Source organism: Saccopteryx bilineata, chromosome 1 (genome assembly GCF_036850765.1).
Source record: "Saccopteryx bilineata isolate mSacBil1 chromosome 1, mSacBil1_pri_phased_curated, whole genome shotgun sequence".
NCBI classification, from domain to species: Eukaryota; Metazoa; Chordata; class Mammalia; order Chiroptera; family Emballonuridae; genus Saccopteryx; species Saccopteryx bilineata.
The window spans coordinates 55,598,438-55,614,606 of NC_089490.1; the positions used below are offsets into that span (position 1 = coordinate 55,598,438).

Here is a 16,169-nt window from a genome sequence, read left to right on the forward strand (position 1 = left end):
TATATTCCTTGACCGAGTGATCCCTTGCTTGAGCTAGTGACCTTGGGCTCAAGCTGGTGAGCCTTGCTCAAACCAGATGAGCTTGCACTCAAGCTGGCGACCCCGGGGTCTCAAACCTGTGTCTTCAGCGTCCCAGTCCAAAGCTCTATCCACTGCGCCACCGCCTGGTCAGGCTCACCCCATGTGTTTAGAATTCTCTTTAATATACCATAATAGGTTTCTTTTGAAATTTAGATACTCTCCTTACCCTGACACTCTGACCTCATGTAGCTAATAATTATCAGGGAAAATTTTTACTGAATTAGAAAATCTAAGTTTGAAGTTTCAAATAAATGACTACTTTAATCCTTTCCCCTGAAATCCTATATAAAGTAAAGAGGCAAGTAATCAGAAAGGCATAAACTCACAAAGGCAAAAAGAGTAAATCATTAAAACAATGGCAGACTACCAAAAAATACAGTGACAATTAAAAAAAAGACAATGGCAGACTAAAACTAGTAATTTACTTTTGGAGGGTGGAAAAGAGCTAGAGTAATCACTGATGTAATGGAAATAAAGAAAACCTAATTGTCATCAAGTGAGAAGGTGGTACAGTGTAAAGCCCAGAACCCTGTAAAGGCTCACACACTGGACCCATGTTATATATCAAGTCCTAAAGTAGGCATGAGGTTGTAAACATGAAAAATAGTTCAACATTTATTTGTGAAGTGGTAGAGAATGTCAGATACTCTTCTCTCCACGTGGTCAGAAACCTGTACCTCCTTATCTTTGTAGAAGGAAAATGTGATTGAAGAACACTAGTAATAGAGTCAGGAGGCCTGACCTGTGGTGGCGCAGTGGATAAAGCGTCGACCTGGAAATGCTGAGGTCGCTGGTTCAAAACCCTGGGCTTGCCTGGTCAAGGCACATATGGGAGTTGATGCTTCCAGCTCCTCCCCCTGTCTCTCTCTCCTCTCTCTCTCTGTCTCTCTTTCTCTCTCCTCTCTAAAATGAATAAATAAAAATAAAAAAATAAAAAAATAAAAAAATTTAAAAAAAAAAAAAAAAAAAAAAAAAAAAAAAAAAAAAAAAAAAATAGAGTCAGGAAGGAGTGAACTAATGTGTAGAGTCTACACACTGAATGGAGGTAAGAAAATCTCTATCAAATGGTGAGAACTTCAGTCCCAACTCCAACCTCCTTACCCTGATCAGCTTCCAGAATGCTAGCAACCAAATATAAAAGTTAAAGGTCTCCTCTTTAGAGAAGCTGACAGATTCAAGAGAAAAGACATGGTGATACTAGAGAAAAGACATGGACATACTGACATTTAAGGGTTCTCTAAGAATAGTACCAAATCATCCTATATTTACAACTAACTGTCAAGTGGTTCCAAACAAACAGGCACACACAGCTTCCAATCAGAATGTAAAACAATAAAACATAATTAAAGTGAACACATGAATAAAAAAGAGTGAATAAACATAAATGTTAATGAGTATTTTTATTGTATAAATGTCATCATCACATAGCATTTTTTCACCATTATGGTCAGTTAATTTTAATTTTTCATCTAAGCATAGTTGGGATATAATATTAATTTCAGGTGTACAATATAGTGATTTGACATTTTTATGCTTTACAATGTTATCACCCACTAAATCTAGTCATCATCTATCCACAATACAAACTTACTATATTCCACTTCATCTTTTCCACATATCCCCCTCTAGGAACAGAGACCATCCTGTTACTGTTTTGTTTGCTTGTGTTTTAGATTCTATATATAAATGAAACCAATTGTCTTTCTCTGCCTGACTTACCATACTTCACTTAGCATAATACCCTCTAGGTCTGTCCATGTTACAAAAAGCAAGATTTCATTTTATTGCTGCATAATATCCCACTATATTTCTGTGTATGCAAACATGCAAACACACACATACCACTTCCTTTTTAAAATTTTTTTTAAATTAAATTGAGCAAGAAAGGGAGAGAGGGAAAAGGATCCAAATCCACAATCTCAGTGCACCGGAATGATGCGCTATCCACTTAGTCACCTAGCCAGGGCTATACCGCATCTTCATGTATTCATCTATTGACTGACACCTAGGTTGCTTCCACATCTTGCCAAATGTAAATAATTCAGCAATGAACAAGCAGTACATATATCTTTTCTTCTTCTTCTTCTTCCTCCTCCTCCTTCCTCCTCCTTCCTCCTCCTCCCTCCTCCCCCTCCCTCCCTCCCTCTCCTCCTCCTCCTTCTTCCTCTTCCTCTTCCTCCTCCTCCTCCTCCTCCTCCCCCTCCCCCTCCTCCTCCTCCTCTTCTTCTTCTTCTTCTTCTTCTTCATTTTCCAAATGAGAGGAGGGGAACCAGGATCCACCCAGCAACCCCCATCTGGGGCCAATGGTCTGCCCATCTGGGACCATGCTTGTAACCGAGCCATTTTTAGTGCCTAAGGTGGGAGCTCCATGGAGCCCTTCTCAGCACCCGGGGCCAACACACTTGAATCAATCAATCGGGCCATGGCTGCACTAGAGAGAGAAAGGGGAAGAACGGTAAAGAAGTAGTTGGTAGCCTCTCCCATGTGCCCCGACCAGGAACTGAACCAGGACATCTACATGCAGGGCCAAAGCTCTACCACCGAGCCAACCAGCCAGGGCCGCATATATCTTTTCTAATTAGTGTTTCGTTTTCCTCAGATAATACACAGAAGTGGAACTGCTGGGTCATATGGTACATCTGTTTGTAGGTTTGTGAGGAACCTGCATACTGTTTTCCATAGTAGCAGCACCAATCTGCATTCCCACCAACAGTACACAAGGGTTCCTTTTCTCCACATTTCACCAACATTTATTGTTTGTTGATTTATTGCTGATAATCATTCTGACAGGTGTGAGGTATTACCTCATTGTCCTTTACACTTCTCGCATGATTAGCCACCTCGAGCACCTTTTTATATGCCTATCGGCCATCTGTATGATCTGTATGTCCTCTTTGAAGAAGTGTCTATTCAGGCCTCCTTTGTCAAATTATTACTTGATCATTAAGGTGTGGGTTTATTTCTGGGCTCTCTATTCTGTTCCATTGATCGATACACCTATTTTATGCCAGTATCATGCTGTTTTGATTACTATAGCCTCATACTATAGTTTGATATCAGCTTGCACGATTTTTCCAACTTTGTTCTTCTTTCTCAAGATTATTGTGGCTGTTCAGGTTTTTTGTGGTTCCATATAAATTTTTAGAATATTTGTTCTATCTCTGTAAAATACACCGTTGGTATCTTGATAGGAACTGCACTGAATCTATAGATTGCTTTGGGTAGTATGGACAGTTTAACGTTAATTTTTCCTATCCATGGACACATATATGCTTCCTCATATTTGTATTTTCTTCAATTTCTTCCTTGTGTGTCTTATACTTTTCTAAGAACAGGCCCTTCACAACTTTGGTTAAATTTATTTCAAGGTATTATCTTTTCTTTGATGCAGTTGTAAATGGGATTGTTTTCTCAGTTACCTTTCTGAGAGTTCACTATTGGTGTATAGAAATGTAACTAATCTAGATATTAATTCTGTATCCTGCTACTTTATTGAATTTATTTGTCCGTTCCAATAGTTTTTTGGTGGAATCTTTAGGGTTCTCTATATACAGTACCATGTCATGTGCAAATAACCAGGTTTACTTCTTTCTTTCCAATTTGGATGCCTTTTAATTCTTCTTCTTGTCTGACTGTTGTGTCCAGGACTTCCAGTAATGTGTTGAATAAGAGTGGTGAAAGCAAATATCCCTGTTTTGTTCCTGATCTTTAAGAAACACTTATAGTTTCTGCCCATTGAGTATGATGATGACTGTGCTTGTCATACATGTCATTTATTACACTGAGATATGTTCCCTCTATTTCCATTTTGGTGAGAGTCTGTATCATAATACTTGCTGGATTTTATGAAATGCTTTTTCTGCAGCTATTGATCATGTGGGTTTTATTCTTTATTTTGTTTATGTGGTATATTATGGTTATTGATTTGTGAATATTGTACCAACTTTACATCCACATAATATATCCCACTTGATCATGATGTAGTATCTTTTTATTTTATTGATAGATCAAGTTTCCTAATATTTTGTTGAGGATTTTAGAATCTATGTTCATCAGAGGTAATTGGCCTAAAATTTTCTTTGAAGTGTTTTTATCCGGTTTTGGAATTATGATAATGCTGGCTCTGTAAAATGAACTTCCCTCCTCTTGAATGTTTTGGAATATCAAGGATCAATGTTAGTTTTTCTTTGAGTGTTTGGCAAAATTCACCTGTGAAGCCATCCAATCCAGGACTTTTGTTTGGAGTTTATTGATTACTGTTGCTATTTCATTAATTATAATCTGTCTTGATTCTGATTCATCTTGATTCAGTTTTGGAAGATTCTATGTTCCTAGGATTATATCCATTTTGTCCAGATTGTCTAATTTGTTGGCATTTAACAATTGTTCATAATATTTTCCTATAATCTTTTCTATTTCCTTGGCAACAGTTTTTGTTCTTTCATTATTGAGTTCTTTGAGTTTGTTATATTTTGGAAATCAACCCCTTATCAGATAGATATATCACCTGTGAACATATTCTCCCATTCAGTAGGTTGTGTTTTTGTTTTGTTGATGGTTTCCTTCTCTGTGCAGAAGCTTTTTTAGTTTGATGAAATTTCATTTGACTATTTTTGCTTTTGTTTCCCTTGTTCGAGAGAACATATCCAAAAAGATGTTACTCAAACTGATGTCAATAGTTTGCTACCGATGTTTTCATCACAGTGGTCAGCAAACTGTGGCTCGCAAGCCACATGTGGCTCTTTGGCCCCTGGAGTGTGGCTCTTCCACTAAATACCACGTGCAGGCGCTACTTCAATAAGGAATGTACCTACCTATATAGTTTAAGTTTAAAAAACTTGGCTCTCAAAAGAAATTTCAATCGTTGTACTGTAGATATTTGGCTCTGTTGACTAATGAGTTTGCCGACCACTCACAGGAGTTTTATGGTTTTAGGTTTAACCTACTTTGAATTTTTTTATGAATAAGAGTCATACAGTTTCATTTTTTACATGCAACTGTCCAGTTTTCCCAGAACTACTTGAAGATTCTGTCATTATTCCATTGTTCATTCTTATCTCTTTGGTTGTAGATTAGTTGACCATATTAGCAAAGCTTTATTTCTGGGCTATTCTGTTCCATTAATCTGTGTCTGTTTTGTGCCAGTACCATACTGTTTGATTACTATAGCTTTGCAGTATGATCTGAAATCAGGGAGTGTGATACCTTCAACTTTTCTTTTCTCAAGATTGCTTTGGCTATTCATGATCTTTTGTGGTTCCATATAAATTTTCTATTTCATTTATTTCTTCTCTGATATATATTCTTTCCCCTTATTTTGCATTTTGTTTGTTACTCTTTTTCTATATTCTTTAGGTATAAATTTAGATTGTTTAGGAATTTTCTTGCTTCTTGACATAAGGCTTGTATATCTATAAAATTACTTTTATAACTGCTTTTGCCACATCTCATAAATTTATGAGATATTTTCATTTTAATGTCACAAGGTAGTTTTTTACTTCCTCTTAGATCTACTGGTTATTTAGAAGCATGTTGTTTGTTGTTTAACATCCACATATTCATATTTTTTCTCCAGGTTTCTTCCTGTAGTTGATTTATATGTTCAGGCCATTGTGGTCAGAAAATATGCTCGATAGAAACTCAATCTTTCTGAATTTATTTAACCTTGTTTTCTGGCCTAATATGTGATCTATCCTGAAAACTATTCCATGTGCACTTGAGAAAAATGTGTGATATACAGTTTTATGGATGAAATGCTCTAGTGTTGTCTATCATGTCAAATTGGTGTAATGTGCCATTTAAGGCCATGACTATTTTTTTTATTAATTTTTCTGTCTGAATGATCTATCCATTGAGGTAAGTGGAGTATTAATGTCCCCAACTGTTACAGTAATACTGGTAATTTCTGCCTTTATGTCCATTAATATTTGCTTTACATACAGTACTTAGGTACTCTTTGGTTGGGTTTGTAGACATTCACAATTGTTACATCCTCTTCTTAAACTGACTCCTTTAAAATAATATCCTTCCTTGTCTTTTTACATTTTTTGTTTTAAAGTCTATTTTGTCTAAGTATTGCTACTCCACCTTTCTTTTCATTTCTATTTGCATGAAATATCATTTTCCACCCCTTCACTTTTAGTCAGCCTGAGTGTGTCTTTTAACCTAAAGTCTCATGTAAGCAGTATACAAATGGATCAAGTTTCTTAAAATCCATTTTGCCATCCTATATCCTTAAAGGCTATTAGTCCATTTACATTTGGAGTAATTTTTTCTTATAAGTATGTGCTTATTGCTGCTTTGTTGTTTTGGTTGTTCTTGGTCTTCAGTGTTCCTTTCTTTTTGATCCCTTTTAATTTTTGGTTTCCTTTAGTGTTTTGATTGGATTAATTTCTTTGTTTTTGGGTTGGGTTCCTTCAGCTCTATGGAGAGCTCTCGTGGTTCCCCAACCCTCTCTCGGTGGTCCATCTCTCTTGCTTGTTGTGCAAAAGCTATTCAGTTGGCTCACCATTGGTCTCTCAGGAGGAAATGCTCTAAATATTGGTGTACATTTGATGTTACTGAGAAGGCATGAGCTTAGTATCCAAATATGCCACCATCTTGGACCTACTTCCCTAATCATATAGATTTTTCTTTTAACACCCTTTATGCTTTTAAGAGAAAAAGCAAGCAGGGAAGAAACTGGTAACATAAAAAAGTTAGGACTTGGAATGGCATTAGACTTGCCAACAAAAATTAGAAAAAGAAGCCCTACAAATGATTTCCAGCTTAGAATTTTGTTTCAATCTATCAGTCAGAAATGGAGAGAATAAAAACATTTTCATAGTTACAACAGCTCCAAAATATATGCCCTATACATCCTTCGTTGGACTGATGTAGCTGTGTTACATCAAAACAATGAGTAACCCAAGAAAGAGAAAAACACAGAATCTGGGAAAATGGAATCAAACATTATAGAGAAGCAAGGGAAATTCCCAGGATGACAGTTACAGGAAAGTCTCAAGATAACAGATGCTCAGTGGCCAGGAAAAGACCAAGTTCAGATCAGGGAACACAGAGCTGTAGGAATATATCCCCAAGAAAACATGTAAAATTGTTATAGTACCTGATATGTTTCCCCATTTTGGAAAGAACTATGTTTGGGGAAAACTAATGATGGGTACATTAAAAAAAAGGAAAAAAAATTGTGAAAACTAGTTATTCTGGGAAAAAAATAGAAACATATAAAACAAGCCGATATAATTACACTCACTGATATGACTGCCATGAATCTTAATTAACCAGACAAAAAAGGGAAGGTCTGGAGCAGGGGATTGCTGTCTTTCCTTATAAGCCTTGGAGTATTATCATGCTGTCAAACTATAAACTATCTTCATTTTTTTATTTAGAACTTCTTTTTAATTGGTGCTAGAATTCAGCCTCAATAAATTCAGCACATCTGTTAGTCGGAGTCCACACTTTGAGTAATCATTGTTCCTTCTTTTGTTCATTTACTTTTTTTAAATAAGAAAACTGATTGATGGCATGACTAAAACTCTCTTATTACCAAAGCTTTCTCATGTGCTTAATTAATTCTCTCAAATTACAACAAACGTAGTATCTTGAGAACTTTTTAAAAAATTTTTCCATACTTTTAATTAGAGAAAACACAATTCTGTGTTTTAACAGCTACCCAAAAACCCTACAAAGGCAGTGACCAAATCAGTCTTATGTACTGCCTTTCCACCAGAAAAAAAAAAACAAAACAGTGCCCTGCATGTAGAAGAAACACAACAAAAACTAATTAAGACATTCTACTAAACCCATTCTCTAAAGTTTTACATGCTCTTTTCTTTTTCACCTGGGCTTTCTCACCTTTTACACTGCTTACAAAAATTAGGGAATATTTTATAGCTTCATATTCATTTTGAAATATCCCCCAATTTTTGTGAACAATATATTTTACTTTCTTTTTCTGTGATCATGCTTTAGACATACTAGTATCCAACAGACATTGATTTAGTCCCATTGGTGCACTCAAAATAAAATGAGTTGTCACTATCTTCAAAATAATTTACACTTTAATTGGGAAAATTATGGTATTAGAAAAATGTGGTATTAGAAGCAGTGAAGGGATTCCCCAAACCAAAGGTAGCCTTCAAAATTCTCTTCAGGCTCTGGCCAGCTGGCTCAGTGATAGAGCGACGACCCAGCATGTGTAAGTCCTAAGTTCCATTCCTGGTCAAGGCACACAGGAGAAGGGGCCATCTGCTTCTTACCACCTCCCTTCTCCTCCCACTGCCTGGCTGGCTCAATTGATTCGAGTATGTTGGCCCTGGGCACTGAGGATGGCTCTGTGGAGCCTCTGCCTCAGGTACTAAAAATTGCTCAGTTGTGAGTGGTCCCAGATGGCCAGAGCACCAGCCCTAGACAGGGGATTGCTGGGTGGATCCTGTCAGGGCACACACAGGAGTCTGTCCCTGTATCTCCCCTCCTATAACCTAAAAAAATAAAATAAAGGAATAATTCTATTCAATGCTTGTGAGAAATGGTTCTACTGATCTCTCTTTCTTGCCCTTCACTCTACCCATGTACTTTTCCTCTAGAACTAATTGCCAATTATTATGGTATCAATTACAAAGAAAAGGGAGGGTAGGAAGGGGGCAGGAAGTACAACCTATTCTACACATCTCAAAATTGCTATATGACCTCTTGGAAGATTATTTCTATTAATGTTCCATTATGGATAAATGCTAATGAAGGAAACTTACACAATACAATGTTATGTAAATGGCCCTTTTAAAAAAAGAATAACAAGCTCTGATTACAGCGATGTAAAGACAGTCATGATACACACAGGAGGACAAAAAAAAATGTGGTATAAAGTTTGCTTTAACCTAATTTATAATATACAGGGTGAGCAAAAGTAGGTTTACAGTTGTTCACATGGAAAAACACATGCAGGTTATTATGACCATTACAATAGTTTTATTAACTCAATATCACAGTGGCACTGTACATTTAGGAACAATCTTGTAAAAGCTCAAATAAATACAATAATTAATAATAATATAAGAATAAACACTGTGTACTCACAACCATAAAACAATCTATGCCCACCCTGTATATTATTTCTTATAGGAATAAAAAAAATAAGAATACTCCTTTAAAATGCTACTGCAATAAATGCTAAATTAAAATATACACCCCCAAAATATCTACATACAAAACACTTTTGAAAACCATGATGAACTTGTCAAAAAGGTTGTTTTTATTTCCCAAACAATAGTTTTTAACTAAAAGCAAAGACAAAATGAAATATTTGAAAACACAGGAAAGTAAGAGCCAGAAGTCAAGAACTGTGTTAAAACTAATAATGCAAAGAACTATGCTTGTTAAAAATTAGACCATACCATGAATGTGCTGGTTTTGAGTTTTTTGAAGGAGCAGTTAAAGCTGTTTCCATGCTATTCATTCCTGAATTATTTTCTTTGGTAGTCATCGCAATAATTTTTCGTTGCTTCTGAGAAAGTTTAACTCCAGGAGAAATCATTTTGCTAAAAATTAAGTTAAATTAAACCAGTTAGTTTCATTACCTCTGAGAAAGTTTAGTTCCATAAGAAATTATTTTGCTAAAAATCAAATTAAACCAATTAACATTAATTTCTGCTCAGCAAAGGTTATAAGTAATTATGCTGCTTTTTGTTTATTTGATGTGACTTTACTATTATTGGATCAAAATGTTTCAACAGTGATAATATCAGTTTATAATATCAATGATCAAGTAATAGCTACATATGAATCTCTTAGTTACTAATACACTTGCATCAGAACTAGTCCATAATGAGTATTTTAAAGGCAAGTTTCTGGCATTTAATACTGTATTCCACAAGAACTGGACTATCAACCCCATTAAATCTTTAGCACATATTTAAGAAAGATATAACAGAGGCTAAACTACCTAGAAAAAGAGCTATAATTAACTTGAACAAAAAATGCAAAAAAATGGTAAAAGTCCAGTAGGTCTTTCCAATTCATTATAGCAGAATTATACATGGTCTTTCCTTTTTTATAATTTTTTTAACTGACCCCAAATTTGTCTTTGGTGTAGCTCCACATTTTTGTCTGTTTTCTTCAATTTGCATGATGGTTCTGAGATCCATGACAGGAGGACTGACAGGACTAAATGACATAAAAGTTACTTCACAATGTATTCATTTATTCATATTGTACCTCCAATTTTCACTGAAACTATAAATCATATATAAGATTTATAATGAGAGAATTTAAACCTGTTTCATCAGCTGTGGCCAACTTCAAAAAAGATACTTTCAATGGAAGCTACTTTTATATATACATAGATACATACACAAATAACTACTAAAATGTACCTAAAGAGATAATGATAAATAATATAACTGGAACTCTTAAAGAAAAAAAAAGCGTAGCAACAAAGGGATTTGATTCATAACTTACCTAATTCGGGCAGAAGTACTCAAAAGTTGTTATTTAAATTCTTATCCTTCAAGATTAATGGAACTTTTTCTTTCCTTTTATTTTTAACAAAATTCTCACTACTTTCTAATGTTCAAAAATTTGATAAAAACTTGGGGAAACACAGCAATGAGATTCACAGAAGACATTATACTATAATGAGAAAAAAGAATTCTACAAACTTTAGAAATAGCCAGTATATTTTTCTAACTTTATACCATTCTATTCTTAAAACATGTTCAAAAAAAGAATTTAACATTAGTGATTAGAAAATGCTTCTAGGTATTCTAAAAAATATGTTTCCTTAGGTAACAAAATTTAAGACTAATTTCTGAACTACCATTAGAACATGAGCAACAACCACTGGGACATAATAATCTTTGTTCCAACTGTGCAAAATACAGTATATTTCAAAATAATTATACATCTGTCCAGACAGTAATATAACTGGTAAGTCAATTAACAGTTTTGGAATATTATAAACCACAATAGGTATATAAGATGAAGCACAAGCTCAAAAATGCTGAAAAAGAATACTGCATATTAATTACATCCACTCTTTTAAGTTTTAAAAACTGACTTTTCCAAATAAAAGAAAAATATGGATAAAATATAGGTTAAGTGAAAAGCACAGTATAACATTAAATAAATATCCTCTGAAAATTAACTGTGAATAATAATACATTTTTGAGTTCTTAAATACCCCTTAATGTGCTTTAAAAAAAAAGCTAAGGTAAACCTACAAATGGCATAATGGTCTTCTTCAGTGGCATTTTGTAAATAACATAAACGATTACATTCTGCTTTCTCTTTAGATCGTATAGATCAGTTTTTCAACTGCCAGTCCACGAAAGAGTTAACCACTCTGATGTTGTTGAAGATTACAGACCCAGTCATCTTAGTTGAATTTGCTTATGTTCAGGATCACTGCCACTTATCAGCCTGAATCATTAATGAAAATACTACTGAGATTGTTGTAGTTATTTTTAGAGCTTTAGTTAAATTAAATATTGCTCTCTAGTAATTTCAGTTATATTGTATTAAAAATATATTTTTAATTGTTCATCTGGTTATTTTAGAGAATTTTCATTTTATAGTATAATTAAAAGATAATGCACAAAATACAAATAATATTTTTTATTTCTGCCCTAGTGGTCCCTGAATTAATTGTCCTATTTTTACCATTCCCCAAGTGTAAAAAAAGGTTGAAAACCACTGGTAAACCTTTTGCCATTTAACTAATGTATATTATTCTCTACCCTAACCCCCGCTATCAAGTTACTACATGTGTATGATAGTATTTAATAATATTCATTGATTATACAAAGAAAATTATTTTTTTTTCTGGAAAAAATATAGCCTATGGTTAGTAATTTGTATGCATTTAGGTAATTTTCTGTTTATCATATTAGAAATCTATATATATTAATATTTTTAAAGGTGCTGCCTTAAAAATATTCATTTGACTAAAAATGAATATTTTTTCAGATAGACAGGTATAACAAAATGAGTATCTTACCTGAAAGAGCCAGCAACCCAACTAGAAGAATTTGAGGTATCAATTCTGTTACTCGAAATGGGTTGTGGAGCAGATATTTTAAGTACTGGTGATTTTTCCCATGGTCTTAAATCTTCCCTGAAATATGTAGGAGGTGTACCATTAACATATGGTTTGGTTTTCCCCTACGGGTAAAAAAACATTTAGAAAGTGAATAAGAAAGCAAGCACTTAGTAGAATAGCTAACACATAGTTCGTACTTAAATAGTGATTAAAGTATATTAAAGAATAAAACTGTAGCAGGGCCAGTGGTGATACAATGGATAAAGTACTGGACCGGGATGACAGAATTGTACGACAATAACTACCTAGCATCTCAATCAGTTCTATAGTTTAGTGCCTTAGCCAATTCTCAAACCAAGTCAGTGACTATAACCCAATTAATGTTAGGTTTGGAAATAATTTTTAAGGAAATAAGCTTGCCTATTAAGTCACATGAGTATTAAACAAGAAATGTTAATAAAAATAAGTTGTTCAAAAAAGATGTGAAGGAGTAACTTCAAAATTAAAGTCCATGACTTTAATATGAGGCAAAACGAAAGTTTAGTAAAAAAAATATACAGGCCATTCTGAATATAAAGTACTACAAATAAAATTAAACTCAAATAATATTGACACTTCAAATGTGACCCTAACACTATTTCTATCAAAGATCAAGGAACTATTAAAATAATACTTTCACTGTATTGCCAGATAGTCATAGCACGCCTTCAACCTTCTTAAACCTCAACTGTATTCCAGACCATCCTAATGTTAATAACACATCATTGACCACTCATGAGTTAACTCATGTTTGCACTTGCATTAGTTATTTCAATTTTAATAACTACAACAGTGTTTCTACAGGTGAAATATTATTAGAAAAGAAAATGTTAATCTGTGGTACCATAAGAGAAAACCGTGGCTTGCCAAAGGTACTAAGAGAAAAGTCAAAGAATCTTCAGAGAGGGGAAATGATGATTTTATGGAAAGAACCCATTACTTATACCAGAGGTCGGGAACCTTTTTGTCTGAGAGAGCCATGAACGCCACATATTTTAAACTGCAATTCCGTGAGAGCCATACAATATGTTTAACACTAAATACAAATAAATGTGTGCATTTTATGTAAGACTAACACTTCTAAAGTACAGTAAGTCTCTGAATTCTTTTTAATAACGTTGTTATGCTGTTTCTAATCAGTGATGAATAAAATACTTCTTATCATTAATGCGACTTCTGGTGCTGCATGGTTTTGCTGATGGCTTTGTAGTCTGGTTGATACGTGGTGAGGTTAAGCTTCATTCAGGCGTTAAGACTTCCATCGTTAAGTGTGATCGTAGGTTGGTCTTAACGTTCTTTAGATGTGAGAAAGACTGTTCACATGCATACACAGAGCCAAACATTGTCAGTACAGCTATACTCACATGCTGCAGTGTGTGGTATGTGACCGGAAGCGCGTTCCAAGTTTTGACAATCAGCTGGTCTGAGGGTTGAAGTTTTTTCATTTCTCCCCACTTGTGTTTGCTCGACAACTCTGCTTGCTATCATGCAAGTCTTTCCAAATCTTCATTCAGTCACTTGAATTTATTCACCCACATGTCTGAGGCCTTCAGGTCAGCAGCTTGTAGTTCAAAGTCTCTGACAGAGACACCGGGGATGTAACTCAGGTTGGCGCTGTCCACTGCACACTCATGTAGGTGGGTGTTGAACTTAAAAAGACGAGTGCGCTCATGAAATTCTCCAAAGCGTGCTTTGAATGACTGCAGGAGATTAATGTGAAGCCCTCTAGCTGCTGGAGATCAAGATGTTGAGCAGGGTCACTTGCTGTGCATGCATCTTTAAACTCTCCCAGTTTTTCAAAGTGTAGTAAACAACCTGTTCCAATGTCCCCGATGAAGAGTTCCAGCTTGTTTTTAAATGCAAACACTGCTTGTTGAAGGGATAAGACTGTATTTCTAACACCCTGCATTTTCACAATGAACTGGTTCAGCTGTTCAGTCCGGTCCACGAGATAACAGAACTTCAGGAGCCACTCAGTGTTAGCTAACTCAGGATGCTAGACATTTTTCATTTCAAGGAAAGTCCAGATTTCGCTCAGACAAGCCACGAAACTGCTAAGCACCTTCCCTCTTGACAACCAACACACATTGCTGTGCAGAAGCAGACCAACTTCATCCAGCAGTGTTTTAAACTGGCGATCATTTAAAGCTCGAGTAACAATCAAGTTGACCACCCAAATGACCGGCGGATCCCACCTCACCAAGCTGCTTGCCACACATCTGAGCACAAAGTGCCACCTGATGTAGGATGCAGTGAAAACTTAGGATGGGTCTCTTTTCATGTTCATGAAGAAGCACTACGAATCCTGTTTTACCCCACCATGCACGGAGCACCATCAGTACACACCAAAATAAGTTTATCCATCCGTAGATTTTTTTCTTCAGCGAACTCAGTGAAAGACTTGAATAAATCCTCCCCTTGTTGTCTCTTTCATAGGCAAAACAGCAAGACTTTCCTCACGAAGTGTGTCACCGACAGCATACCTTGCAATCACACTGAACTGAGATAAATGGCTTATGTCTGTTGAGTCATCCAAAGCAAGAGAAAAGACTGGTGCTGCATTTATGTCCTTCACTTGTGTTGCCTCAATTTGATTTGCCATCATGACGGTACGATCGTGAACAGTTCTTGCCGATAGAGGAGTATCTTTTATTTGTTTGATTATCTTGTCTTTATCTGAAAAGTCATCAAAAAGTTCACTGGCAACATCAAGCATGAATGTTTTGGCATACTCCCCATCTGTGAATGGCTTTCCATTTCTTACAATTGCTAAAGCACCAGCAAAGCTAGCCGAATTCCAGCCACCTTGTTGGATCCAAACACGAAGTTGCTGCTGACTAGTTTGCACTCTGCACAGTAGCTCTTGACATGCTTTCTTCCTGCTTTCCCCCACTGAATATTTCGATGCAAATGTAGTATGGTATGTGTCAAAGTGCTGCTTCATATTTGATCGTTTCATCAGTGCAATTTTATCATTGCATATTAGACACACTGCAGAACCTGCTCTCTCCACAAAGGCGAATTCCTCTGTCCATTCCTGCTGAAAAGTACGATACTCCTCATCTTTTTTTCTTTTAGCCATCTTCTTCGTCAAAAGGGTTTCCGCAGTTAGCTAGCTGACTACTTGATTAAAAGGAGGGGAGTTTACTTCCTGACTTCACAATGACCCGAGTACCTTATGCATTATCCAATAAATATTTGGTGTTGTCCAGGAGGACAGCTGTGATTGGCTCCAGCCACCCGCAACCATGAACATGAGCAGTAGGAAATGAATGAATTGTAATACACGAGAATGTTTTATATTTTTAACGTTGTATTTTTTATTAAAGATTTGTCTGTGAGCCAGATGCAGTCATCAAAAGAGCCACATCTGGGTCGTGAGCCATAGGTTCCTGACCCCTGACTTATATCATGGAAAGAGAAAAGATTAGTGAATATGATATCAACTATTCATTGTTTCATGCCTCTATGAAAACAACTGGAAAGCAAAATAAGAAATTCTATGGAAGATATAGTTAAATTTGCATGCATATTAGACTACAACAAATACATTAAAGGAGTCGATCGAGCAGACCAATATTTGGCAAACAGCAGTATCTTTTTAAAAAGTATAAAGTGGCCTAAAAAAATAGCATTCTTTGCCCTGGCCAGTTGGCTCAGCGGTAGAGCGTCGGCCTGGTGTGCGGGGGACCAGGTTCGATTCCCGGCCAGGGCACATAGGAGAAGCGCCCATCTGCTTCTCCACCCTCCCTTCCTTCCTCTCTGTCTCTCTCTTCCCCTCCCGCAGCCAAGGCTCCATTGGAGCAAAGATGGCCCGGGCGCTGGGGATGGCTTCTTGGCCTCTGCCCCAGGCGCTAGAATGGCTCTGGTCTCGGCAGAGCGACGCCCTGGAGGGGCAGAGCATAGCCCCCTGGTGGGCAGAGCATCACCCCTGGTGGGTGTGCCGGGTGGATCCCGGTCAGGCGCATGCGGGAGTCTGTCGGACTGTCTCCCCCGTTTCCAGCTTCAGAAAAAT

General features: G+C 36.1%; 1 protein-coding gene across 3 annotated transcripts in view; it reads right to left on the reverse strand.

The window, feature by feature from the left end:
- The window catches only part of IBTK (inhibitor of Bruton tyrosine kinase), a 93,838-nt gene that overhangs the window by 17,148 nt on the left and 60,521 nt on the right, over positions 1–16,169 (reverse strand). For all 3 annotated transcript variants that reach the window (XM_066254027.1, XM_066254019.1, XM_066254031.1), the window contains 3 exons: positions 12,074–12,237; positions 10,150–10,242; positions 9,474–9,617 (listed from right to left, as the gene is read on the reverse strand). In XM_066254027.1, coding sequence (XP_066110124.1) covers positions 9,474–9,617; positions 10,150–10,242; positions 12,074–12,237 — 401 coding nt within the window. The remainder of the gene's footprint in view (positions 1–9,473; positions 9,618–10,149; positions 10,243–12,073; positions 12,238–16,169) is intronic.